The sequence below is a fragment of the Saccopteryx leptura genome, chromosome 4, assembly GCF_036850995.1.
Source record: "Saccopteryx leptura isolate mSacLep1 chromosome 4, mSacLep1_pri_phased_curated, whole genome shotgun sequence".
In the NCBI taxonomy this organism is placed as follows: Eukaryota; Metazoa; Chordata; class Mammalia; order Chiroptera; family Emballonuridae; genus Saccopteryx; species Saccopteryx leptura.
The window spans coordinates 191,137,967-191,165,060 of record NC_089506.1 but is presented as its reverse complement, the minus strand read 5'-3'; the positions used below and the strand labels follow the sequence as shown (position 1 = coordinate 191,165,060).

The 27,094-nt window shown below is 45.5% G+C and overlaps 1 protein-coding gene across 1 annotated transcript in view; it reads right to left on the bottom strand.

The window, feature by feature from the left end:
- Nucleotides 1-27,094, bottom strand: part of STYXL1 (serine/threonine/tyrosine interacting like 1) — a 73,090-nt gene that overhangs the window by 18,781 nt on the left and 27,215 nt on the right. The window contains exons 3-6 of the mRNA XM_066382357.1: nt 22,589-22,650; nt 16,519-16,660; nt 10,588-10,733; nt 688-833 (exon numbers count right to left, since the gene is read on the bottom strand). Of these exons, the coding sequence (XP_066238454.1) occupies nt 688-833; nt 10,588-10,733; nt 16,519-16,660; nt 22,589-22,650 (496 nt within the window). The remainder of the gene's footprint in view (nt 1-687; nt 834-10,587; nt 10,734-16,518; nt 16,661-22,588; nt 22,651-27,094) is intronic.

The following is a 27,094-nucleotide window of genomic DNA, read 5'->3' as shown; positions in this document are numbered from 1 at the left end:
TGGCTGTCTATGTTCAGAAAGCAGGCTCTCACCAGATAGCAAATTCCTGCTGCACTGATCTTGAATTTCCCAGCCTTTGCACCATGAGAATAACTCTGTTGTTTATAAACCACTAGTCTATGATATTCTGTAATAGCAGCATGAATGGACTAAGGTTATTTCTTGGAGGGCCTGAGATAGGTATAGCAGAGTAGAATAGGGTATTTTGTACCATAACATTAAATACCAGGAAAGTATTACTTTTGGGGAGATTTAAATGGCAAGTATGGGAGCAGAGGATGCCACAGCCAAGCCACAAACAAAATATAGGCCAGGAAAAGATGAAGTTAAGTGCAGACCCTACCCCAGTGTATGCTGACTTCTAAGAGTCCTTTCAATTCTATAAATGAATGGCACCAGAAATCTTGTATAAACAAATGATACTTAATCTTAAAAAATCAATAGTATTGGCCTGACCTATAGTGGCGCAGTGGATAAAGCGTCAACCTGGAATGCTAAAGTCGCTGGTTCGAAACCCTGGACTTGCCTGGTCAAGGCACATATGGAAGTTGATGCTTCCTGCTCCTCCCCTTCTCTCTCTCTCTCTCTCTCTCTCTTTCTCTGTCTCTCATCTCTAAAATGAATGAATAAATGAATGAATAAATAAATAAAAACTCATTTATAAAAATCAATAGTATTGCTACTTACAATGGCCCCGTCTCCATGGAGACATTGACATGTGCTTTGATTTTCAAATCCTTCTGAATTTTAGGGTCACAGGCTTGCCTGAAATTGCCCAGGTAGATCTTGCCTGGCATTATTTCAACAGGGTATGGCTGAAATTCATCCAGTTCCTGAGGCAGGGAAGGAGAAAGGCTGCTATAAATATTCCCCAGGGAAGGAGTTGTTTTCATTTGCAGGGGTGGGTATTAATCTCTTGAAATGTGATTTAGCGAACAAGATTAGAAAAATAATCCACGATGGTAAATGAAATTGAGATTTGTTCATTCAAAGAGATTGGCAAGTAATAACTTGCACAAGGAATTATAGGGCTGGTGGTAATAGAAAGACTGAGCCACAGCACTGCATCGTGGTGCAGTGTGCTGAATCTGAACACCAGCATCCTACTTTCCTTCATGGCACCTGTTGGCATTTGGCTGTGGAGTCTAAAAATTGGAATCTAATACCCCAAGGCCAACAACTGCATAAACCCAGGGTGTGTCCAGTTGGGGGGAGGGCAAGGGTGAAGAAAACAACCCTTTTATCACACTTGAAGTCACCAGAATTTAAATACCTTTAAAACAACAACAACAATGAAACTATTCACAAGAGCCTATTTGTCATTAGGAAATGAATTTTAATAAAATTCTAATGAGTTCTGAGAGAGAGACAAGGAGAAAAGTACACTATTTTAATAGATGCTTACTGAATTCCAGGTCCAACGTTATAGTAAGCAAGATTTAATGGGTACACAACGTAATCAACAGTTCAAATGCTATAGAAACGTTTCCCTGAAACCTATGTACTATTTATTTTTATTTTTTTGACAGTGAGGCAGGGAGAGAGAGAAACAGAAATATTGAACTGCTCCTAAATGCGCCCTGACTGGGAAATTGAACCAGCAACCTTCCTACTCCAGAACAGGGGTGGTCAACCTTTTTATACCTACCGCCCACTTTTGTATCTCTGTTAGTAATAACATTTTCTAACCGCCCACCGCTTCCACAGTAGTGGTGATTTATAAAGTAGGGAAGTAACTTTACTTCATAAAATTTACAAAGCAGAGTTACAGCAAGTTAAAGCATATAATAATAATTACTTACCAAGTACTTTATGTCATATTTTCGCTAAGTTTGGCAGAATAAATCTTTATAAAACAACTTACTATAGTTAAATCTATCTTTTTACTTATACTTTGGTTGCTCCGCTACCACCCACCATGAAAGCTGGAACGCCCCTAGTGGGCGGTAGGGACCAGGTTGACTACCACTGCTCCAGAACAATACTCCAAGCAAATGAGTTATTTAGGGCTTAATTTTTATTGAATTTTAGAGAGAAAGAGGGGCAGGGGAAGGGAAGCATTCATTTGTTCAGTCGTGCATTCTTTGGTTGCTTCCCATGTATGCCCTGACCTGGATGGAATTAAACCCGCAACCTGGTCGGTTAGCTCAGTCAGTTAAGAACCTTGTTGTTTTGGGACAACACTCTTAACCGACTGAGCTAACCAGCCAGGCCCTGGCCTGTACTCTTATTGATTAATGTCACCCTGTTAAATTTAATTTTCTTTCTTTCTTCCTTCCTTCCTTCCTTCCTTCTTTCCTGCTTTTCTTTTCTTTTTTTCTTTTAAGTGAGAAGAAAAGAGATAGTGAAACATACTCCCACATGTGCCCCTAACAGGATCCACCCAGCAACCCCTGTCTTGGGCTGATGGTCAAATCAACCAAGCTATTCTCAGCGCCTGAGGCTGACACCCTCAGACCAACCAAACTATTCTTAGTGCCTGGGGCCATGCTTTAACCAATCCAGCCACTGGCTATGGGAGGAGAAGAGGGAGAGAAGGGGAGAAAAAGGGGGAAAGAAGCAGATGGTCGCTTCTCCTATGTGCCCTGACCAGGAATGAACCCTCAATGTCTATATGCCAGGCCAATGCTCTATCCACTGAGCCAACCAGCCAGGGCCTAAATTTAATTTTCTAAATAAAATTTTAAAAGTTTTTTTTTTCTCGCCTGGCCTGTGGTGGCACAGTGGATAAAGTGTTGACCTGGAGCACTGAGGTTGTCAGTTCAAAACCCTGAGCTCGCCTGGTCAAGGCACATATGGGAAGTAAAGCAACAACTATGAGTTGATGCTTCCTGCTTCTCCCCACTTCTCTCTCTCTCCTCTCTCTAAAAATATCAATAAATAAAATCTTAAAAGAAGAAAAATTTTTTGTTTCTTTCAAAAACAAAGAAGCTGACTGGTGGTGGCACAGTGGATAAAGCATCAACCTGGAACACTGGGGTCGCCAGTTCGAAGTCTTGAGGTGGTCAGCAGAGTGTGGGCTAGCCAGTAAAGGGTCACTGGCTTGAGCCCTAGTCAAGGCATATATGAGGAGTTTAAAGAACAACTAAAGTGAGAGCAACTACAAGTTGATGCTTCCCATCCTCTCTCACTCTCTCTCTCTCTCAGAAACAAAAACAAAGAAACAAAGACAGCCCTGTCCAGTGGCTCAGTGGATAGAGCATTGCCTGGCATATGGACATCCTGGGTTCGATTCCTGATCAGGGCACACAGGAGAAGCAACCATCTGCTTCTCTCCCCCTCTCTCTTTCCTCTATCTCACCTTTCTCTCCCTCTTTCCCTCTGCAGCCAGTGGCTAAATTGGTTCGAGTGTGGCCCCAGGCACTGAGCATAGCTTCATTGGAGTGCATCAGCCTCAGGTATTAAAAATAGCTCAGTAATAGAGCACTGGCCCCAGACGGGAATTGCCGGGTAGATCCCTGCTGGGGCACATGTGGGAATATGCCTCACTATCTCCTCTCCTCTCACCAAAAAAGAAAGAAAGAAAAGAAAAAGAAACAAAGAGAAGCCTGACTGGTGGTGGTCCAGTGGATAGAGCACTGACGTGGGATGCTGCGGTCCCCAGTTTGAAACCCTGAGGTCACCGGCTTGAGCACGGGATCATAGACATGATCCCAAGGTCGCTGGCTTGAAGCCCAAGGTCACTGACTTTAGCCCAAGTCGCTGGCTTGAGCAATGGGTCACTGGCTCTGCTTGAGCTCCCTGGTCAAGGCACATATGAGAAGAAATCAGTGAACCAAAGTGAAGCAACTACAAGAGATGGTTCTCATCTCTCTCCCTTACTGTCTTTCCCTCTCTCTCTTTCTCAAATCAACTTTAAAAAAACAACAAACAAACAAAGAGAAGAATTGTTCCTACATTTCCCAATGTGTGTTCTAAGAAACTGGTCCTTCACAATGCCCTGAGAAAAAAGGGTTCAGAAAACCAAGTATATTCAGGAAGCAGTACCTGTGATATCCCTCTCTCCGAAACTCACCATGCACATTAGCAATAAAAGGCTTAAAGAAGTCTGGCAGTAAAGATATCCACCAACTACAGGCACTATGAAAAATAGTATGGAGGTTCCTAAAGAATTAAAATGGTATGATCTAGTAATCGGTAATCCAACTTCTGGGCATATAACCAAAGGGAACAAAATCAGTCTCTCAAAGAGATATGTACATCCCCACGCTCATTGGGGCATTATTCACAATAGCCAAAACATGGAAGCAACCTAAGTGTCCATCAATAGATAAGAGGGTAAAGAAAATGTGGTACACGTATATATTATGTATATATTGGAATAGTATCCAGTCATGGAAAAGAAGGAAATCCTGTCATTGGCAACCTCGAGGGCATTATGCTAAGTGAAATAATTCAGACAGAGAAAGACAAATAATCTCATTTATATGTGGACATCAAGAATGCCAAACATGGGCCCTGGCTGGTTGGCTCAGTGGTAGAGCATTGGTCTGGCGTGCGGGAGTCCTGGTTCAATTCCCCGCCAGAGCACACAGGAGAAGTTCCCATCTGCTTCTCCATCCCTCCCCCTCTCCTTCCTCTCTGTCTCTCTCTTCCCCTCCCACAGCCAAGGCTCCATTGGAGCAAAGTTGGCCCGGGCGCTGAGGATGGCTCTATGGCCTCTGCCTCAGGCGCTAGAATGGCTCTGATTGCGGCAGAACAACGCCCCAGATGGGCAGAGCATCACCCCCTGGTGGGCGTGCCGGGTGGATCCCGGTAGGGCACATGCGGGAGTCTGTCTGACTGCCTCCCCGTTTCCAACTTAAGAAAAATACAAAAAATAAATAAATAAATAAATAAAAATAAAAATGCCAAACATGCCTGACCAGGCGGTGGCACAGTGGATAGAGCGTTGGACTGGGATGCCGAGGACCCAGGTTCTAGACCCCGAGGTTGCCAGCTTGAGCACGAGTTCATCTGGCTTGAGCAAAATAAAAAAATGCTCACCAGCTTAGACCCAAGGTTGCTAGCTCGAGCAAGGGGTTACTCGGTTTGCTGAAGGCCCGCGGTCAAAGCACACGTGAGAAAGCAATCAATGAACAACTAAGGTGTCGCAACAAAAAACTGATGATTGGCCTGACCTGTGGTGGCGCAGTGGATAAAGTGTCAACCTGGAAATGCTGAGGTTGCCGGTTCAAAACCCTGGGCTTGCCTGGTCAAGGCACATATGGGAGTTGATGCTTTCTGCTCCTCCCCCCTTCTCTCTCTCTCTCTCCCCTCTCTATAATGAATAAATAAAATCTTTTAAAAAAAATAAATAAAAAAAAATAAAAATAAAAAAAAAACTGATGATTGATGCTTCTCATCTCTCTCCGTTCCTGTCTGTCTGTCCCTATCTATCTCTCTCTCTGTCCCTGTAAAGAAAAAAAAAAAAGCCAAGCACATAGAAACAGAAGGTAGAGTGGTGGCTGCCAGGGGCTGGGGCAGGGAGGGAGAATATGGAGATGTTGATCAAAGGGTTCAAACTTCCAGATATAAGGTGAGCAAGTCCTGGGAATCTAATGTACAGCATGATGATAACAGTATTTTATACTTGAAAATTGCTAAGAGAGTAGATTTTAAATGTTCTCACCACATACACAAATAGATAATTTTGTGAGGTGATGGCTGTGTTAACCTTATTATGGTAATCATTTCATAATATATATATATATATATGTGTAAAATCACCACATTGTACGCATTAAACTTATATAGTATTATGTATCAGTTACATATCAATAAAGCTGGGGGGATTTATAAAATATAATTGTTCCAAGGAAAGATTATTAGAGCACCAATCACACGGTTAAAAAAATTATCACCAAATAATAAAACTAATTTAAATTTTTTTTCCATTGATTTGAGAGGAGGGTGGAGACGGGAAGGGAGAGGGAGAGAAGGGGAAGCATCAATTCGTTTTTCCACTTAGCTGTTCTACATAAAAAAAAGTTTTATTATTGGCCCTGGCTGGGTGGCTTAGTGGATATAGCATTGTCCTGGTGTGCCAAGGTTGCAGGTTCGATCCCTGGTCAGGACACATATGTTTGTAATAAAACAGTGGCTATATAGTTATGGTTGGTATAAATTAAAAATGTACTTCTGGCCTGACCAGGCAGTGGTAGATAGAGTGTTGGACTGGGATGCAGAGGACCCAGGTTCGAAGCCCTGAGGTTGCTGGCTTGAGTGCGGGCTCATCTGGTTTGACCAAGGCTCACCAGCTTGAGCCCAAGGTCACTGGCTTGAGCAAGTGGTCACTTGCTCTGTGTAGCCCCCCAGTCAGGGCACATGTGAGAAAGCAATCAATGAACAACTAAGGTGCCGCAATGAAGAATTGATGCTTCTCATCTCTCTCCCTTCTTGTCTATCTGCCCCTATCTGTCCTTCTCTGTCTTCCTCTGTCTCTGTCACGAAAAAAAAGAAAATGTACTTCTGATATTTAGTAAAATAAAATTTAGTCAAAATCTCAAAAAAAAAGAAAAAGAATTCCACCAACATTGTGTAAACTGACATGTCTAATATCTGTAAGGCTACAATTTTTTCAATTAGTATTTCATGGGAGATGCTGACCTATGTAACTTCAAAGGTCAAACTCAGTTCTAAAAACTCCTCTGGCTCTAAGTGTGACTCAGAAATAGCATCTTAAGTATCTCAGGCTACTTCACTGTCCACTTCAGTCCTTCAGTCTTCTGGCCTCAACACATCTGCCCTCCCAGAGGATCCACTGCAAGCCCACATCCTTCTGAAGTTGTCAGGCAAAGCAAATCCTCAAGTTTGCAAAGTAGATTCATGACCCTTTTACCTGCAGGCAGATGCACTATTTGCAGATATGACCCAAAGCATCCCCAGGGCTCAGGCTGACATCTCCCAGGATGCTCAGCTTGCTGGAGCCAAGTGAAATCCTCCTACTTCCATTTGGAAAACTCACTAAACACCCATCACAAATCTACCAACTCTCTCTCTGCTGCTTTCAAACCAGCTTCCTCTCCTGTGCTTGTGCAGGTGGCAGGGGAAGAGGGCATGGCATGGATCAAAACATGCTGTGCTGTAAAGAGCAAGCACATGTGAATTCTAGAGGACACAATTTTGACCGCCACATTGACAAATGCAAAAGAAACAAGTATCTGAAATTAACATGTCCAAACTGAGCCCACTGCCTTCCCCACACACTGCCTTCTCCTCCTGTGTCCACCACATCAATGAGCCACACCACCGGCCGCATGTCACCCACACCTAGATTCCTCCTCCCTCTCCCATGGCCCACCCCCTATATTAATCAATGCCACTCTTTAAGTATATCTTGAATCTCTTGTCTCCTCTCCATCCCTACCTCCTAGCAGGTCTCCCCAAACCCACTCTCTCCCCTCTGATCTGATCTCTGAACTGCAATCCGAGTTTAGCTGAGTGCAATCTAACCACGCCATGCCACCCCTTAAGATAAAATCATTCCGTGGTTCACCTTCATCTCTCTCTAGTGTGGCCTTCACACTTCTTTTAATCACAGTACCCCTTTGCTCAAATGAAATCTTATTTAAGGGATACCACATGCAAAACAGGGAATTACAAGTTATTCTGTCTAAGGTAGAAGGGCAGTCTCAGGGCCCAAATCTGGTGGCTCCATCTCCACTCACAGAGGAATTCCTTGGGGAGCAATAAGGACACCCTTGCTCTATAGTGAATCAGAACAATAACAGGAAGGGAGTGGGGCTTTCACTTTTGCTCCTGAATTATTAAAAAAGCAGAAAGAGGCAAAAAGTAGGCACCTACAATTCAGGGAAGACCACCAACGACTAGGGTAGAACTCCCACCAGGCCCTGATAGCTACCTCAGCCATAACCCCACCCCTCTTTCCAACCTACATAAGACTGGGGGTGAGGGCAAGTTGCAGGTATATACACATGTCAAAACTGACCACATTGGCCTGACCAGGCAGTGGTGCAGTGGATAGAGCATCAAACTGGGACACAGAGGACACAGGTTCAAAGCTCTGAGGTCGCTGGCTTGAGTTTGGGCTCATCAGCTTAAGCGTGAGGTCAGTGGCTTGAACATGGAAACATAGACATGACCACATGGTTGCTGACTTGAGCCCAAAGGTCTCTGGCTTAAAGCCCGAGGTTGCTGGCTTGAGCAAGGGGTTACTTGCTCTGTTGTAGCCCCCCCCCCCCCGGGTCAAAGCACATATGAGAAAGCAATCAGTGAACAACTAAGGTGCTGCAACAAATAATTGATGCTTCTTATCTCTCTCCCTTCCTATCTGTCTGTCTCTATCTGTCCCTCTCTCTGTTTCTGTTGCAAAAAAATAAAAGAAAATTTAAAAACTGACCACATTGTACATTTTAAATATGTGCAGTTATTCCTATGTCAATTATACCTTAATAAAGTTTTAAAAGGGGAGGGGCAATGAGTTATCAGCAGCATTATGTTTGCAGAGAAATGCTGCTTGGAACACTGCATAGCCAGTAAGGGATGTTCCTCTAGGAGCAAGGAGGAGTATCTGCATGATGGGAGATTAGCTGTATATCTTAGAAGGGGAGGAGGTAGTCCTTTGGAGAACTTGACATGAATATCCTAGATTCGGAAACAGGTATGACCTCAGACATGCGTTCCCGCCTTTTCACACAAGCTAGCTGGAGCTGTCAAGTCAGCAAGGCAAGAAGGGGCTGCAGTGAGGTCCACCTGGGCCTCTTTGTCACCACTGCCCTCCCCTGTGGTGCATTCAGGGACTCAGCTGAAGAAGGATGGATGCAGTGTGGGGTCATGGGCTACCAAGGAAAGGGGAGAGATTTGGGGTATTCTTAGCATAGATTCTCAGCTGGCTCTCTCTGTGTGGGATCCTCAGTAACAGACAGGGCCCCTGAACAGAACCCAAAAAACCTGCATCAAAGGCCACCAGCAGCAAACAGAACCAGGTGGAGTCAGAGTGAGAAGAAGGCATCTCCCCTCCCTTGACAGCAGCCAGTCACCCAACAGAGTCCCGCTCTGGACCCTCGGCACCACAGTGGCCGGGCTGGAAGAGAGGACGTGTCTCTGAAGCTAAGCCACACTCTCCCCATTCCCAGCCCCCAGCACACCCAAGGCTGTCCCTCGGGGATGGGAAGAGATGAGATTTGATTTGAGATTGGAATGTTAAACTAGCCTAACTTGTAGTGGACTGATTGTTCTTACTTTTAAAAAAATATTTCAAAAATACACAAATGTAGAGAGACTAGTATAATAAACCCCAGGATCTATCACCCCTCTACAAACATCATCAACTAATGGCCAATTTGTTTTATTTATACTGACTTCCCAACATACCCCGGATTACTTTGAGAAAAAATTCCAGACATCATATTATTTTATCCATAAGTATTCCATTTTGTTTCTCTAAAAGATGCAAACTCATATTTGAAAAAATATAACCATAATAATGTCATCACAACCTAAAGAAATACAGGGTGGGGCAAAAGTAGGTTCACAGTCATTTATGTAAAAAATAATACAATAATTAATAAATGATCATATGAAAATAAACTGTTTTGGCCCTGGCCAGATGGCTCAATTGGTTAGAGCATCATCCCAAAGCACAAAGGTTGCTGGTTCAATCCCTAGTCAGGGCACATACAGGAAAAGATTGATGTTCTGTCTCTCTCTCTCTCTCTCCCTTCCTCTCTCTCTAAAATCAATAAAGTAAACATTAAAAAAATTAAAATAAACTTTTGCATCCTCACAACTGTAAACCTACTTTTTGCCCCACCTTGTATGATAATAATTCCTTACTATCATCAAATACCCAGTTAATATGCACATTTCCCCAATCACTTTATAATATGACTAAATTGAAAATTTTCATTATCAAAAGAGGCCAGAAAGCATGAAATCTGCCCAAGCAAGTGATAAGGGCAAAAATGAGAGCACAGTTAAAGGCAGGTACTGGCAAGAATGAGCCTTTTGCATGGTGACATTCCATTGCGGTCATACTCCTCAGTAGACCAGATCCTGCACAGTGCCCCCTAGGGACCGGCCCCTGCCTGCCAACTCATTGCCACCTAATGCCTGCTTTGTACGTCCTCACCCCTCTTCCTCACAAGCTCCTCCTCCTTCAGGTTGGCTCCAGAAGGAAGTGCCCATCCTCTGGGCTCCATATACCTGCTGTGTCCCTTGGCCACACCCCTTGCCTCCCCTACTAGGTGAGAACTTCTCATAGGCAAGGACTGCTTTCTCGTCCTTCTCCATCCAGGAGCGAATTAAATTGAGACAGCCTTGAATCATGACACCAATTCTGCTTGTCTGACTTTGACTGCAAATCACCATCCAGAATTCCCCTGGGATCCTGCCCTCTGAACAGGCCCTATCTCTTAATCTCCATACTGGCTTTTGCCCAAATCTGACAATTATAAAATTCATAATCTTGGACTGGGTCTCCTGGCTACGCCACGTTCATTTCCCAAGCCCAGTCTTCCATATTTCTTCTATCTTTTCCATGTTGTCTGTCTCCTTCTCTTTATCCCACCCTGCTCCCCACCCCGTGGTCCTCAAGGGAAGGCCAGGCCCCATCTGCGCCTGCCTGTGCTCAGCACCCTGCCTTACTTGCGGCATCCAGATGATCTTCTGCGTCCGGAAGAAGTGGTACGTGGCTGAGAAGGACTCATAGCCCCCTCTCAGGATACGGACGGGGTGGCAGGTGCGGTGGGATATGGCTCTGCCACACTGAATGGCAGCTCCGATCAACAGTTCTAGAAGTGGAGACCAAAGAAATGAATGTCTCCTGTGTGTTCACCATTTGTCTAAAGCCCCAGTGAATGGCCACTTTATTCTGAAAAGCAATTATCTACGAAGCTGAAGCAAATAGAAATAGAGATGGGTATGACAATAAAAATTTAAAAGCAACTTACTACCAAGAAAGTTCATCTTTTTCTGTTAATATATATACAGCTAGTGCTCGACTTATGACCATGATTGGTTCCGACAGACCGGTCATAACACGATTTGGTTGTAAGTTGAGTAGGCTATATGTATAGTACTGTAAAATGATGTTATAAAAATCTTTAAGTCATATTTTATCATAATTTTCTTTCATTATTGTTATATATCATAATTTTCTTTGTTCATTTTATGCCATTTGTATCATCTCTACACCATTTTGTTTCTTATTTTTACATTCGCAGGTTTAAGTAAAACACTGCATTACCAATACAACTGGTTTAATATTTGCAAAAACAATTTCCTCTTGGTAGATATCTTGGGAGGGGTTTGATGAAAAATATCCAAGACACAAAACACAAATTGCTGTACCAAGTCTGGGATAACAGTTGAAATGGTGCACGCGGAGATGGTAGTGCTGCCGGAAGCTGGTCCGCACTGTCGTACACCCAGCTGGGCAACGCTTGCGCTGCCAGACGTGGAGCAGTCGTGGCTAGCAATTGTGGTTGTAAAGTCGAATGGTCGTAAGTTGCATAGGTCATAAGTCGATCAATATTTGTAGTATCATATATTATATGCCACATTATAGACCATATAATTCACCTATTTATACATAGTACAGCTAGAGTACAATTCAATGGTTTTTAGTATAGTCACGGGGTAGTGTAACCATCGCCACAATCAATTTTAGAACATTTTCATCACCCAAAACATTTTCATTACCAGTTAAAGGGTTTCACTCCTCATTTCCCCCTAAACACCCAGCTCTGGACAACTATTAATCTAATTTCTCCCTATGGACTTATCTATTTTGGACATTTCATATAAATGGAATTGTACATTAGGTCTGGTTTCTTTCACTTAGCATAACATTTTCAAAGTTCATCTATGTAGCACATATCAGCACCTCATTCCTTTTCATAGCTGAGTAATATTCTATTGTGTGAATCTACCACCTTTTATTTATCTATCATCTGTTGATGTATATTTGAGTTGTTTCCACCTTTTGGCCATTAAAAGTAATGCTACTATGAACATTCACATGCAAGGTTTTGTGTGCACTTTTTCATTTCTCTTGGGTACACACCTAGGAGTGGAATTGCCAGACCATATGATAACTCTATATGTAACTTTTGAGGCAAGTGCCAAACTGTTTTCCATAGCAACTGCACGATTTTACCTTCTGACCAGCAGTGTATGAGTGTTCAAATCTTTCCACATTCTGGTCAACACTTGTCTTTTTAATTATGGCCATCCTAGTGGGAGTGAAGTGATATCTCATTGTGGTTTTTAACATCAGTTTAATCTAAAATGCTTTCATTGATCTGTAGAATCATGCTATTAGACTGTATGCAAATTGTATATATATGATAGGAAGTTTGCATAATTAAGGCTAAGCCAAGATATCCTAAGGCCAGGATCTGACCCCTAAAGAGGAATACTGTGCAGCAGATTCTGGAGCTAGCTAAATGGAGAAAAGGAAAGGCATGGACTGACAGCTGCATTGGACCTTTGTCCAGGGAGAGAAGGCCAATTCCAGCAGTGGCCGCTGAGGACAAAAGTGGTCTGAGACCCATCTGGAGAGATCGTACTCAGAGGGGAAGAACCTGCAGACAATAGTGAAGCCAGGAGAGCCTAAGTGGTGGTGGCACAGTGGATGGAGCATCGACCTGGGATGTTGAGGTCCCAGGTTCAAAACCCCGAGATGGCTGGCTTGGGCGCACTCATCTGGCTTGAGTGTAGGATCATGGACACGATCCCAGAGTTGCTGGCTTGAGCAAGGGATCACTGGCTCGGCTAGAGCCCCCAGGTCAAGGCACATATGAGAAGCAGTCAATGAAGTAAAGTGGCCAAACTATAGGCTGGTGTTTCTCATCTCTATCCCTTCCTCTCTCTCTCTCTCTGTCACTAAAAAGCAAGCAAACAAAAACTAGTGAGGTCAGGATAGAACCTGTATCTGGCAAGACAGAAGCCAAGCCCACCCCCGAGGTCCTGACTGGCTAGAAAGCCCTGGGTCCCTCGGCGTCTCACTCAGAGCCCCATCTCCCTCTTGAGCAAGAGACTGACTAATGATGGGGCACGAAAGAGAGCCCAGGTAAGTTAGGGAGAGAGTCCTAGGCCACAGTGGTACTGCCTTTAAACCAGACAGTTGCCGCCCTGCCAATGTCACATGACCAGCTGAAGTATTCATATGCAGGGTGACGGGGTCAGAGACGGGGTAAGGCCAGTCTCTAGGAAACAATTAGAGACTTGGACGAGAACATCCCCGGGCCCAGTTTAACCACCCAAGGCTGTAACGAGGTTCATGTTTTTGAAACATTATATTCATTCATTTCTATTCCCATTAATCCTGAGTTCTCCACTGACATGAAGTTTCTCACACCTTGAACTGGGGCGCCCACTGCTTCAGGGAGAGGGGCGTGGCCATCCAGTACAAGGGAGTCACTGCTCAGCCTGAGCTTTAAGTTAAATTATTTGAGGTCCTTAGCCAAACAATTGTCTTGAAAGTCAAGCTTTGCTGAGGGAGGAGAAAAGAAATCCCCAAACTCCCAAAACTTCCTTTCATAGTCGGTGTAAACGTGTGGCCCAGGAAACTCCACCCACACATATCATGAGTCCTTTGTGGAGGTTTGTGACCCACATGTTCCAAGGAAGGATGATTTAACATACAGGAAATGTTGCTCTTACAAGAAAGGGCTGCCTTTTGCATACTAAAAGCTTAGAGGAGCATCCCAGAGGCCAAGACAAAGGGAAGCTACTTCCTGGGTTCCTAAGGAGGTAGAAACACACTGGTTGATGGGGGTGGGGGTACTAAAAATAGCCTGTGCTCCATTTCCCACTGAGATTCTGAGACCCCCCCACAGCAGAGGCGGGGAGTGGTTAACCTACTGCAACAGGCCCAGGGCTCAGTGGCACGACTCAGGGGAACCTGGGTAGGAGGGGACAAGAAGCCAGCACCGTGCACCGCCAAGGTGGAAGGAACCACACACGACTTACATCAAACACGGAAATTTTGGCCACAGGCACAGCCCATGGCCGAAGGCCACACAGGCCAGCTGCACCTGATCCAGAGGCCAGCAGAAAAGGACTACACAGACACCAATACCTGCTTCTGTGATGTGATGACGTCCCCCCATGCCCAGATTTCCTTGAGGGTCAGGGAGGTGGGCGCTTAACAGTGAAAAAGGAAAAGGGGGTGGTGAGAGAAACCTTAGAAGGCCTTTTACCCAAAGACTCTGCATTTATCTGAAACATGTCACTTTAGAGGAGAAAAGATGCCTTGAGTAGGCAAGGTCTGTGCATGCACGGTTTTGGTTTTTGGCTGTGTTGCTGTTGTTTTGTGATTGCAGTTTCCTAACCAGTGAGAATAGGGGCCCCACAGCCCAGTGAGGTCAGTTACAGAATGTAAGGGGGTTATCTTTACCGACCACTGTTCTCTAGGATTTCAGGGTCCAGCGTACAATCCCAGAGTTGCAAACCAGAACCCAGCAAGATGAGCTTGGGGAAGGTTTGCAACTCATCTTCCTGGCTAAGGGCCTCCTGGGAAGACAGGTTTTATTAAAGGTAGAAGCCTAGTGCCACCCAGTGACCGTTGGTGTGAACGCCCCAGCCCACAGAACCACCCACACGTATAAGTGACCGAGCCACCAACACCACAGCCGCAGCCCACGGCCAGGCGCTGGCTGGAGACTGCTGTGGAGGAGCATCATCACAGCAGGTTAGAACTGCGCACGTTTTAATGCTCCGGCTCAGGGCTGGTGTGACTTTACATTGTTTTCCAACATCACTACCCAGGTATTAGAACACTGGACAGTGCCAAACTGCCTGGGTCTGAATCCTGGCTCCACCACTTACTGAGGTATATAGTTCTTTATAAAAAGTCCACAAATGCTTTCAAATGCTTCCCTTTAAAAGGTTGGGTCTAACTGCCTTTCCCTTGAGGACAGACTGTACTCAGTGACATCCTTCTAATGAACAGAATGTGGCAGAAGGAACTGTGTATAAGCCCCAAGACTAAGTCATAAAAGGCAAGTGGCTTTCCCTTTCTCTCTCTCTGATTACTCGCTCTGTGGGGGGCAGGGGTGACCAGCTACCATGTCATGAGGCCATGCAAGCAGTCTATGGAGAAGTCTATGTGGTGAGGAACTGAGGCCTCTTTTTTTTTTAATTTTTTTATTTATTCATTTTTAGAGAGAGAGGAGAGAGAGAAGGGGGAAGGAGTAGGAAGCATCAACTCCCATATGTGCCTTGACCAGGCAAGCCCGGGGTTTTGAACCGGCAACCTCAGTGTTCCAGGTCGACGCTTTATCCACTGCGCCACCACAGGTCAGGCGAACAGAGGCCTCTTTACAGCCAGAGTGAAACTGAGGCGTCTCGGCTATAGCCATGTGAGTGGGTCATCTCAGATGCAGGTCATTCTGGCCCAGTCAGATCTTCCAATGACAGTAGCCCTGGCTGACATCTTGACTATAACCTCAGGACAGACACTGTACCAGAACCTGTGAGCTAAGCTGCTACTGAATTCTGGACCCATAGAAACTATGAGATAATTAATGTTTATTATATCAAGCCGAGTTTGGAGGTAATTTGCTATATGGCAATAGATAACTAACTCACTAGGTGTGGGATCTTGGGCAAGTTACTTTGCCTTTCTGGGCCCTAATTTACCCATTTAAAGAATGGAGATGTTACCTGACCGGGTGGTGGCGCAGTGGATAGAGTGTTGGACTGAGATGTGGAGGACCCAGGTTCAAGACCCCGAGATTGCCAGCTTGAGTGTGGGCTCATCTGGCTTGAGCAAAAAGCTTACCAGATTGGATCCAAGGTCACTGGCTTGAGCAAGGGGTTACTCAGTCTGCTGAAGGCCCGCGGTCAAGGCACATATGAGAAAGCAATCAATGAACAACTAAAGTGCCACAACAAGAAACTGATGATTGATGCTTCTCATCTCTCTGCATTCCTGTCTGTCTGTCCCTATCTATCCCTCTCTCTGACTCTCTCTCTGTCTCTTTTAAAAAAAAATGGAGATGTTACCTATTAGAAGACAATTCTCCATGGTTTCTCACATCTCTACATGTCCTCTAAACAGGGCACTGACTTATCAAGGATATTTGTATAACTAACAGCCTTGGAAGTCAGGGACAGTTTTTTTCCTCCAGAGCCAAGGATGGGCAGGCGTTCTGCCCATTATAAAAGATTCAGGCTCCCTAAGCTCAGAGTTCCCCTATAATACAGTGCACTGCATGGATATATGCACTTAGCCCCCTTCATATCATCCTGTGAGAACTGGAGCTTGGGGCACCAGTGCAGGAAAATGATGACATGCTGGTTACTTTTATTGCTCTGAGTAATAGAATCCTTTGTCTCTGACCCAGAAGCCTCATGGTCTTTGGCCAGCATCTCTGAAATGATGGCAGGCTCACTTGTCCTCTTACAAGGAGAAAGATCTCAAACCCTTCCCAGTGCTTCATATTGCCATCCTCAGAGGGATGTTCCACATGAGTTGCCCAGTTAGAGCACTTGGCTTGGTTCCTGGCCTGTGGCAAAAGTGTTCAGTAACTGATAACTGTTATTCTTGTGGCTAATGTGAAAACCTACCTCTTTCACTATTGCTAGAGTTGTCATCTTCATTGTCATCTCTTAGGATTGCCTCCAGGGAGCTGGTGTGGTCATCATACACCACACAGTACTTCACACACTCCAGATCCACAGAGTCCGGGATAAGATATTCGTCTGCCTTCTAAAGAAACCATGAGAGAAGCCTGTTGACAGCAGTTGCAGTTGAGCAGATAGTCCCTGCACACCCGTCCTGAGTGGAGCTGGAGGTAGGAATATGCCTGTTTCCTGACTACACAGGGACACGGGAGCACTGAGAGTTGACCGGAGAGTCTACTAAACTCCAAGGATCTTCCACACCCCATACCCTGCTGTGAAAAGCTGATCACAGCTGACTGGACCAGAAATAAGTGCCTGGCCCAAGAATAGCTGGCCTACGGACCCACCAACTGACCTAACACATCCTCTCTAGGGACAAGTGGTTGCCCATAGGGGTCAAAGTCAAAAGTGCCCATAAGTGGGCAGTAAGCAGAAGACTTGAATAAGCAGAAGACATAACGCAAGCAGACAAAATGAGGCCAACTGTAGGCTCAAATGAAGCTCAGTGAGAGTGGGAACATTTGTCCTTTTATAGTCACGAATGTATCTTGAACTTCTAGGACAATGCCTGGCGTGTTAGGCCATAAACGTGGTTAAAGGAAGGAATGGGCACACAGGTCCATGAGGTCCTGAAGAGTAGTCAGGAAGTGGCTGAGTCACCCCCGTGGCAGACTGCAAGGGGAGGACAGTGGTGCCCTCTGCCAAGAAATCGATGAGCTCTCGCAGAACCACACCTGCCTGGGATCCCACAGGGTGTCCCAGAGCTCGAGGAGGCCTGGCTGGACAGCAGCTGAGGGGTCAGTCATCAATGCTTCCCCAAAGCCCCACTACTCAGGGAAACCTGAGCTTGACTGTCCCTTGCAATCTGTCTGGCTAAAATAAAGAACCTGCAGGTGGGACAGGACAAGCGCATGGCTCGTCTACCACAAGACAGGAAGGAAGGTAAGGCCCATGCAGGAACAGACGAGGGAGGTTCTCCGGGACTCAAAGGGGAGAAATCACATTTGTCTAAAGGAATTAGCAGATAGATGGTGCAGAGGATGAGCAGGATCGGGACAGGGGAGAATGAGGAAAGGGGGTTCTGGATATGGAAGAACACAGCAAAGGGAAAGGTGAGAACAGCCCACAGAGGCTGGAGCAGGTGGGAGAGCAGTGGGAGGTGTGGCTAGACATTCATTCATTTATTTAATAAATGTTTGTTCAGGATCTACTTTTTACTTACACTGTGCTAGGTTCTGGAATATATATATATTATATATATATAATATATATATAATATATATATATATTTCTTTTTTTTGAAGGGAAATACCTGAGTTGGTCTGGAGGACTCAGAAAAAAAGCACACAGGGCAGGAGGCATTTGAGATGAGACTGTAAAGACAAGTGGAAATGTGCCAGATGGACAAGGGCTTGGGTGTGTTTGAGGCAGAAGGACAGCTTCCAGTCACTCACGTTAGTCAGCAAACAGGTCCTGAATGCCCACCAGACACCAGGCACCAGACAGAGCATCCAGGAGACGAGGGTGAGCAAAGCACACACGCCCCTGTGCTCAGAGAGAGCAGTATGTTCAGGGGACCGCACGGACTCTGTTTCTTAGATCTTAAGAGACCATTGGTTGTAAGATGCACCCCCCCCCCCAGTTTAACAACAGTTCAGTCAGGAGTGTACATAAGAGGAGGGGTTTGTTGGCATAAATACTACTGAAGGCAGGGCAGGGAGCGACTTGTCCCCAGGAAAACCAGAACCAGGGCTCTGAAGCCCAGACCCCCCTCAGGCACTGCTCCTCTGCTTCCCCTGCATGCTAACTTCACCTCAGACTTTTCCTGAGGCCCAAGTCATGGCCACCAGCGATGCTCAGACTCCCATCCTCCAAACTCCACCACCAGAATAGAAGGCTCTGCCTTCTGCCTGACTGGCAGTGGCACAGTGGATAGAGCATCGGTTTGGGACCCTAAGGTCCCAGGTTCAAAACCCCAAGGTTGCCGGCTTGAGTGTGGGTTCATCCAGCTTAAATGCAGACTCGCCAGCTTGAGAGCAGGGTCGCTTGAGTGTGGGATCATTGACATGACCCCATGGTCACTGGCTTAAAGCCCAAGGTAGCTGGCTTGAGCAAAGGGTCACTGGCTTGGCTTGAACTCCCTAGTCAAGGCATATATGAGAAGGCAATCAATGAACAACTAAAGTGACACAACTACGAGTTGATGCTTCTCATCTCTCTCCCTGTCTCTGTCTCTCTTAATAAAAAAACAAAAACAAAAACAAAACCCTGCCTTCTTTAATTCCAATTCTGATTTGTTCCGTTTGCATCCTTGGCTGAAGTGTGGCCAGGGTTCGGATACTATTTTAGGGAGTACCACTAGACCCCTGTGGTTTGAGCAGAAAGAGAAGTCCCCCCTCAGAAAAAGGGGGAAAATAACAGATGCCCACTACATGTGCTTTTGGGGAAAGACAGTACCACATTAAAAGTGCAAATCATCTGACCTGTGGTGGCTCAGTGGATAAAACGTCAACTGGAACGCTGAGGTCGCCGGTTCAAATCCCTGGGCTTGCCTGGTCAAGGCACATACAGGAAGCAACTACTACTTGTAGATGCTTCCTGCTTCTCCCCCATCTTTCTCACTCTCCTGCTCTTTCTCTCTCTCTCTCCCTCCTCTATCCAAAAATCAATAAATAAAATCTAAAATAAAATAAAAGTGCAAGTTAAGTGTAAGCTATATCCAAATTTCAGAAATCCTAAAATATGGAGGGGGGAGGATGTGCATCTTAGAATGAAGGAAATGCAGCAAGGCGATGCCGCTGAGGTATGGCGGAGAGCAGAAGCCTGCCGGAAGTGCGGAAGTGCGCTGGAGGAGATGCAAACAGGCAGAGAAGGCTGCGGGTGTGGAGTTGAGGGGCTTTGTGTCCTGCTGGGCTGGGGCATTCCCTGAAGTCCTGCAATCTCTGGCAAAAACACTGGGGAAGGGAGGCAAGAGGTGTCAGTCTGGCTAAGGGGTTGTGAAGGGCTGAGACAGAGAATGGCTCTTTCCCAGAGTTGGGAGTGCTGACAGAATCAAAGGAATGTGCAGACATGAGAGCTGAGTTGGAAACTGAGGGCCCCGCATTATGAAGGGTCTCTGAACATGCTACAGAAAGCAGAGAAAGGCCTGAAGTGAGGATGTAGAGCTACAGGACAGAGCCAGAGAATTGACAATTCGGGGTGGGGGGGGGGGGAGAAGGAGATAATGATGGCCCTGGCCCGACAGCTACAGCTCGGTTGGTTAGAGTGTCGTCCCAATACACAAAGATTGCAGGTTCGATCCCCAGTCAGGACACATACGGGAACAGATTGATTTTTCTGTCTGTCTGTCTCTCTCTCTCTCTTCCTTCCTCTCTAAAATCAATAAGTAAAATAAAATCAATTTTAAAAAAGGTAATGATGGCCCTGGCCGGTTGGCTCAGCGGTAGAGCGTCGGCCTAGCGTGCGGAGGACCCGGGTTCGATTCCCGGCCAGGGCACATAGGAGAAGCGCCCATTTGCTTCTCCACCCCTCCGCCGCACTTTCCTCTCTGTCTCTCTCTTCCCCTCCCGCAGCCAAGGCTCCACTGGAGCAAAGATGGCCCGGGCGCTGGGGATGGCTCTGTGGCCTCTGCCTCAGGCGCTAGAGTGGCTCTGGTCGCAATATGGCGACGCCCAGGATGGGCAGAGCATCGCCCCCTGGTGGGCAGAGCACCGCCCCATGGTGGGCGTGCCGGGTGGATCCCGGTCGGGCGCATGCGGGAGTCTGTCTGACTGTCTCTCCCTGTTTCCAGCTTCAGAAAAATGAAAAAAAAAAAAAAAAAAAGGTAATGATGGATTGGATTGGGGAAAACTTGTTAGGCAGCAAGCTTATCCTGGAAAAATAGTTGAGCCAGGGCCCAAGCTCTCTGTTAAGTTAGGTACGGAAAAGAGCCTTAGTTAGAATGCATGACAGTACAGTGGCATGGGAATTTTACAAGACAAATTTTTAGAAGTAAATTGACAAGACAGCTCAACTATGTGGATACTTGAAGCTGGAAGCTGAGTGAAACCTCTGAGCAAGAAAGTATACTAACAGACATGAAGGAGACCGAGGATAGGCCAGTGGCTTTCTTTATAGGTCACAGAAGGAGAAAATAAAGCAGAACCAAGAGACAGAAGAAACCAGCGATGTCGGGAGCCAATCAATGACTGCTGGCTGACAAGGTCACAGCAGAAGATCCACAACTGCTGGCTGACAAGGTCACAGCGGGAGAAGATCCACAACTGCTGGCTGACAAGGTCACAGCAGAAGAAGATCCAAAACTGCTGGCTGACAAAGTCACAGCAGAGAAGACCAATGGCTGCTGGTTGATAAAGTCACCGCAGTGAAGACCAATGGCTGCGGGTTGACAAAGTCACCGCAGAGGAAAGGCACAACGATACTTCCCCCTTTGACCTTTTGAATTAATCTGGCCTTATATCCCCCCTTCTCTGGGTGTGTGCTATCATTTATGGCACAGGGATAATAGCACCGGGCTTTCCCTGTAGATTCGTAGTAATTTCTTTGGAAATGAGACAGAGGGTGTGAGTTCCACAGAAAAGCCTGTAAGCCCCTTGGAACTGGGCTCATAGACATAAGAGGCTGGCTATGATATCCCTCATAAAGGGTTAAGTTTGTAGGAGAATTTCTTCTTATTAATCATGTTAGAAAAAAATAGATTGTGACTTATGAATAGGTAGGAAACAGTAACTATACACAGAGCACCTTTCAGCCTTCACTTAATTCATCACTTTACCTCCCTAGCCTTTTCATGTGGTAAAGTAGAGAAACTTTCCTTTCTTCTTGCATACCTGACCTGCAGGTGGTGGAACACTCTGAGAAGAATAAAGTTAGAACTTAACTAGTGTATGAATATAGTAAATAAATAAAATTTGACTAGACAATAGAATTTTAGACAAGGTAGAGTTATTAATCAGTACTGACCTTTTAGAAGTTTGTACCAATATTGTTATTGCTATTCAAGTTATTGTATAACTGTACTTTGAATGACTTACCACCTGATTTATAGCTTATAGAAATGAATTAACTGTTGCCTAGAAATATGAAACCATAGTGAAACAAAAACAATTATTAATCAATGTATTCTGAATACCATGTGATTGTAATTTAGTGTGTGTGTATAAAAGTAAAGTTAGACCAGCCATTGGCAGAGATGCCTGGCAGTAAATGCTAACGAGAGAATAAAGAGAAAGAAAAGAATTCAGCTCTCTCACTCGATTCATGCCGATGCCGTCTCTTCCTGTGGGATCCCTGGATTCCCCCCGGGGCTGGACCCTGGCACAGCGAAGCAAGAGAGAACATGAAGTCAAGGGCGGAGAATGTGGTCGGGACTGCAGAGATGAGAGATGGATCCTAAGTGAAGGCCACCAGTCTTGACAATGACCAGAGAGAGAAGATGCCCTGTGGGGGTGGAGATAAGGTCCTCACTGCAAGAGCGGGGCATGATGACTGCTACAGGGCTCTCTCTTTTTAAATAGCTGGAATGAAGAAACGAAGTTGGGAAGGGATCAAATGAAAAGGGAAGGGAGCGGCTCCCATCTTTGGGTTATAGTAACTACCTGTATGGCATATTCCCTAAGTAGAATAAACCATAGTGGACAAATGTATATGAAATAGAACCTCTTATGGTCTGTTCCCTAAGGAGAAAAAAAGCTCTGTGGGGCAGGGACAATGAATTAAGGGCATCTTGTATTCTGTTCTATCCCCAGGGTCTGGAACAGTACCTGGCACATAAAGGAATTAAATCAGTATTTGTTTAATGAAGCGGTTGACCATGGGGGTGGGAGGGACACCTTAGGGAGTATGTAAGAGGTGTGGGAGGTCCTCATGACGGATGCACAGGGTGGCCCTGCCTCTGCTGCCCACTGTGTCCTACAGGAGGTGCTGCCTCCTGGATAGAGCACAAAACTTCCCTCTCTTCCCACCCTCCTGTAAGGTAGCCGGCCTGCCCCAAATTCTGACTCTGCCAGTATACCTTCTTCACTCGATGGGCTGTGATCACATGGCTTTCATCATACTCCTGTTTGGAACGCACATCTGAAAAGGAAAAGTATTGAACTAATAACTGTATTTGCAAAAGAGCACATGACCAAACTCCTGAGAGAACTTGCATCATCATCTGTTTGGCAGATAGGTGATAGTCACTGTCTTCTTACTCAAGGTGCTGTTCCACTATTCTGAGCTGGCCACACCATGACTCCCCTGCCCCATCACACCCACACTTCCCCTTAAGGGGTAGTGAGACTTTGTATCTTTGATTTAGGGGCAGTTTTCTCCGAGGCCCCCAAAAAAGAGGAGGAGAGAAATCAGAGCCAAAGTGAGCTCATACTAAATGGTCCCATGGATCTTTAGACTCAAATTCAGACTCTAGAATCTAGGAGCTAAGATTCCAGTGCTCCTGCAAGGACAGAAGGTGCATCACTGATGCTCCTCAAAGTTGGGAGAACACGAATAGAAATTAAGCCTTATGCATAAATACTAAATATTTTATCTAAAATATACAGAGTTCGGCCCCTGGCTGGTTGGCTCAGCGGTAGAGTGTCGGCCTGGCGTGCAGGAGTCCCGGGTTCGATTCCTGGCCAGGGCACACAGGAGAAGCGCCCATCTGCTTCTCCACCCCTCCCTCTCTCCTTCCTCTCTGTCTCTCTCTTCCCCTCCCGCAGCGAGGCTCCATTGCAGCAAGGATGGCCGGGGCGCTGAGGATGGCTCTGTGGCCTCTACCTCAGGCACTAGAATGTCTCTGGATGCAACAGAGCGATGTCCCAGAGGGGCGGAGCATCGCCCCCTGGTGGGCATGCCGGGTGGATCCCAGTCGGGTGCATGTGGGAGTCTGTCTGACTGCCTCCCCATTTCCAGCTTCGGAAAAATGAAATATAAGATAAAATAAAATAAAATAAAATATACAGAGTTCCTAAAATTCAACAATAAGAAAACAACCCAATTCAAAAAAATGGGGAAAAGATATGAACAGACACCTTACCAAAGAAGCTAGATAGATGGCAAATGTTCAACACCATATGTCAGAAGGGAACAGCAAATTAAAACAACAATAAGACGCTGGCCGGTTGGCTCAGTGGTAGAGTGTCAGCCTGGCATGTGATGTCCTGGGTTTTATTCCCAGTCAGGGTACACAGGAGAAGCAACCATCTGCTTCTCCACACCTCTACCCTTCCTCTCCTACAGTCATGGCTGGATTGGTTTGAGCACATCACCCCCTCCACTGAGGATGGCTCCATGAAGCCTCCTCCTCAGACGCTAAAAATAGCTTGGTTGCGAGCATGGCCCCAGATGCACAGAGCATCAGCCACAGACGGGGTTGCCAGGTGGATCCCTATTCGGGTGCATGAGGGAGTCTGTCTAGCTTCCCTCCTCTCACTTGGAAAAGAAGAAATAATTATAAAAAATAATAATAAATAAAAAATAAAATGAGATACCACTACATACCTATTGAAATGTCAAAAATTCAAAACAGGGATAACATCAAATTCTGGAGAGGATGTAAAGTGACAGGAACTCTCATTCATTGCTAGCAGGATTGCAAAATGGTACGGCCATTTTGGCAGACAGTTTGGCAGTTGTTTCTTTTTAAAGAATTTTATTTATTGATTTTACAGAGAGAGGAGTGGGGACAAGAAGTAGTTGCTTCACTCTAGCTGTTCATTGATTGCTTGTCATATGTGCCTTGACTGGGCAAGCCCAGGATTTTGAAGCAGTGACCTCAGCCTTCCGGGTGGGCGCTCTATCCACTGCACCACCACAGGCCAGGCCAGTTTCTAACAAAACTAAACATACTCTTACTAGCAATCATGTTCCTTGTTTTTTACCCAGGTCAGCTTGAAACTTATTACCACATGAAAGGCTACACACAGATATTTTATAGCAGCTTCATTTTTTTTTTTTTTTTTGGTATTTTTTTTTTTTTTCTGAAGCTGGAAACGGGGAGAGACAGTCAGACAGACTCCCGCATGCGCCCGACCGGGATCCACCCGGCACACCCACCAGGGGCGACGCTCTGCCCACCAGGGGGCTATGCTCTGCCCCTCCGGGGGTCTCTCTATTGCGACCAGAGCCACTCTAGCGCTTGGGGCAGAGGCCAAGGAGCCATCCCCAGTGCCCAGGCCATCTTTGCTCTAATGGAGCCTCGGCTGCGGGAGGGGAAGAGAGAGACAGAGAGGAAGGAGAGGGGGAGGGGTGGAGAAGCAGATGGGCGCTTCTCCTGTGTGCCCTGGCCAGGAATCAAACCCCGCACTTCTACACGCCAGGCCGACGCTCTACCACTGAGCCAACCGGCCAGGGCTGCAGCTTCATTTTTTAATTGCCAAAACTTGGATGCAATCAAGATGTCCTTAAGTAGGATAAACAAACTGTGGTACATCCAGACAATGGAATATTGTGCTATGTTAAAAGACTTACCAAGCCATGAAAAGACAGAGGAAAGTTAAATGCATACATAAATGAAGGAAGGCAATCTGAAAATGCTATATACTGTATGATCTCAACTATAAGACATGCCTTAAAAGGCAAAACTGTGGAAACAATAAAAAGATCAGTGGTTGCCAGGGATTAGTGGAAAGAGAACTGTAAGGGCAGTGAAACTATTCTGTATAATGCTATAATGATGGATGCACATCATTACATACTTGTCCAAACCCACAGAATGTAGAACTCTTACTTTGAACCTTAATGTAATGTAAACTCTGAACTTCAGGTGATAATGACAATTCAAAGTAGCTTCCTCAATTATAACATATATACCATGATGGTTTTGGATGTTGCTAACTGGGGAGGCTATGATTGTGTGGGGGCAGGGAGTACTGTACATAGAAACTCTCTGTACTTTCTGCTCAATATCTCTGTGAACTTAAAACCTAAACAACAGTCGATTAAAAAATGACGTAAGAAAGCACTAACCACAAAAGAAAATATTGATAAGTCTAATTTTTCAAATTAAGAACTGCTCTTTTCACCAAAATACATTAAGAAGGCAAAAGGGCAAGTCACAGAATAGGAGAAAATGTCTGTAGCACAAATAAGTAACCTGCATCAGGAATTTATAAAGAACTCACAAATCAATGGGGGAAGCCCTGGCCAGTTAGCTCAATTGGTTACACCAGGGTTGCAAGTTTGATCCTCGGTCACGACGCATACAAGAATCAATCAAGGACTGCACAAACAAATGGAACAAATTAATGTTTCTCTCTCCCACATTCTCTCAAATCAATAAATAAAATAATTGTAATTTAAAAATAAATAAAAAATAAATCAATGGAGAAAAAACTTCAAACATCTGAAGATATCTTTAAGACATCTTTATTTATTTATTATTTATTTTATTTTTCCTCCCAAAGTGTGAGGCAGGGGGGAGGCAGACTGACTCCCGCATGCACCTGACCAGGATCCACCTGGCATGCCCATCAGGGAGCAATGCTCTGCCCATCTGGGTTGTTGCTCCATTGTGGCCGGAGCCATTCTAGCACCTGAGGCGGAGGCCATGGAGCCATCCTCAGTGCCCGGGCCAACTTTGCTCCAATGGAGCCTTGGCTGCAGGAGGGGAAGAGACAGACAGAGAGGAAGGAGAGGAGGAAGGGTGGAGAAACAGTTGGGCACTTCTATGTGACCTGACTGGGAATCCAACCCAGGACTTCCACACCCGGGCGATGCTCTACTGCTGAGCCAACTCGCCAGTACAAGACATCTTTAGAAATAACTCAAGGCCACATCCCTAGAAAGTCCCCAGCCTCCATTAAAGTGCCTGCCTAAGAAAAGTCAAGGCTGCCAGAACTTACTGTTTGTTCCAGACAACACCTAAGATGGCCCCCCAGCCTCTGGGGAGTGTGGGAGCCTAACATTGGTAAGCACTGGTTAGCAAACCAAGATGGGTTTCACATGGACTAGTCCCCATCCACTTTTTGTCCTTTTTCACTTCCTTGACTCTACTGAGCTCCTGCCTGCCCCCTTTGCTACACCCTCCTTCTACCTTAAATCACCAGTCACCTGTGTGCAAATTGAAGTTCAGTTCATCTTCCTATTACAAAAGTGTATTATTGATTAAAAGCTATCTTTACTGCTTTAGTGTCTCGTATTAGTTATCTCTGAAACCATTTAGCAACAAAAATGTACAAACTACAATGTAGCTACATACAACAAGAGTGAATCTTAGTAAAATAATCTTGCGCAAAGGAAGTCAGACACTTGGGCTTCATGGCTTAAAGTCGAGTGAAACTAATGCTAGCTAAGCAGGAAAATAGGAGAAGATGAAAATCATTCTTGGTTAAAATGAAATAATGGGAACAGAATTTCAATTTGAGATGATGAGTAAGTAGTTCTGCAGCCAGAGTGGCATGGCAACAGTTGCACAACAAAATGCCTGCATTTATAAAAGGACATATGCGGATTCTAGATGAGTAAACCAAGGTGGTCTCATTAGCTCAGTTCTCGCTCCCTCAATCCCACAAGCCCCTTGCCAACGACCTCCGACGGG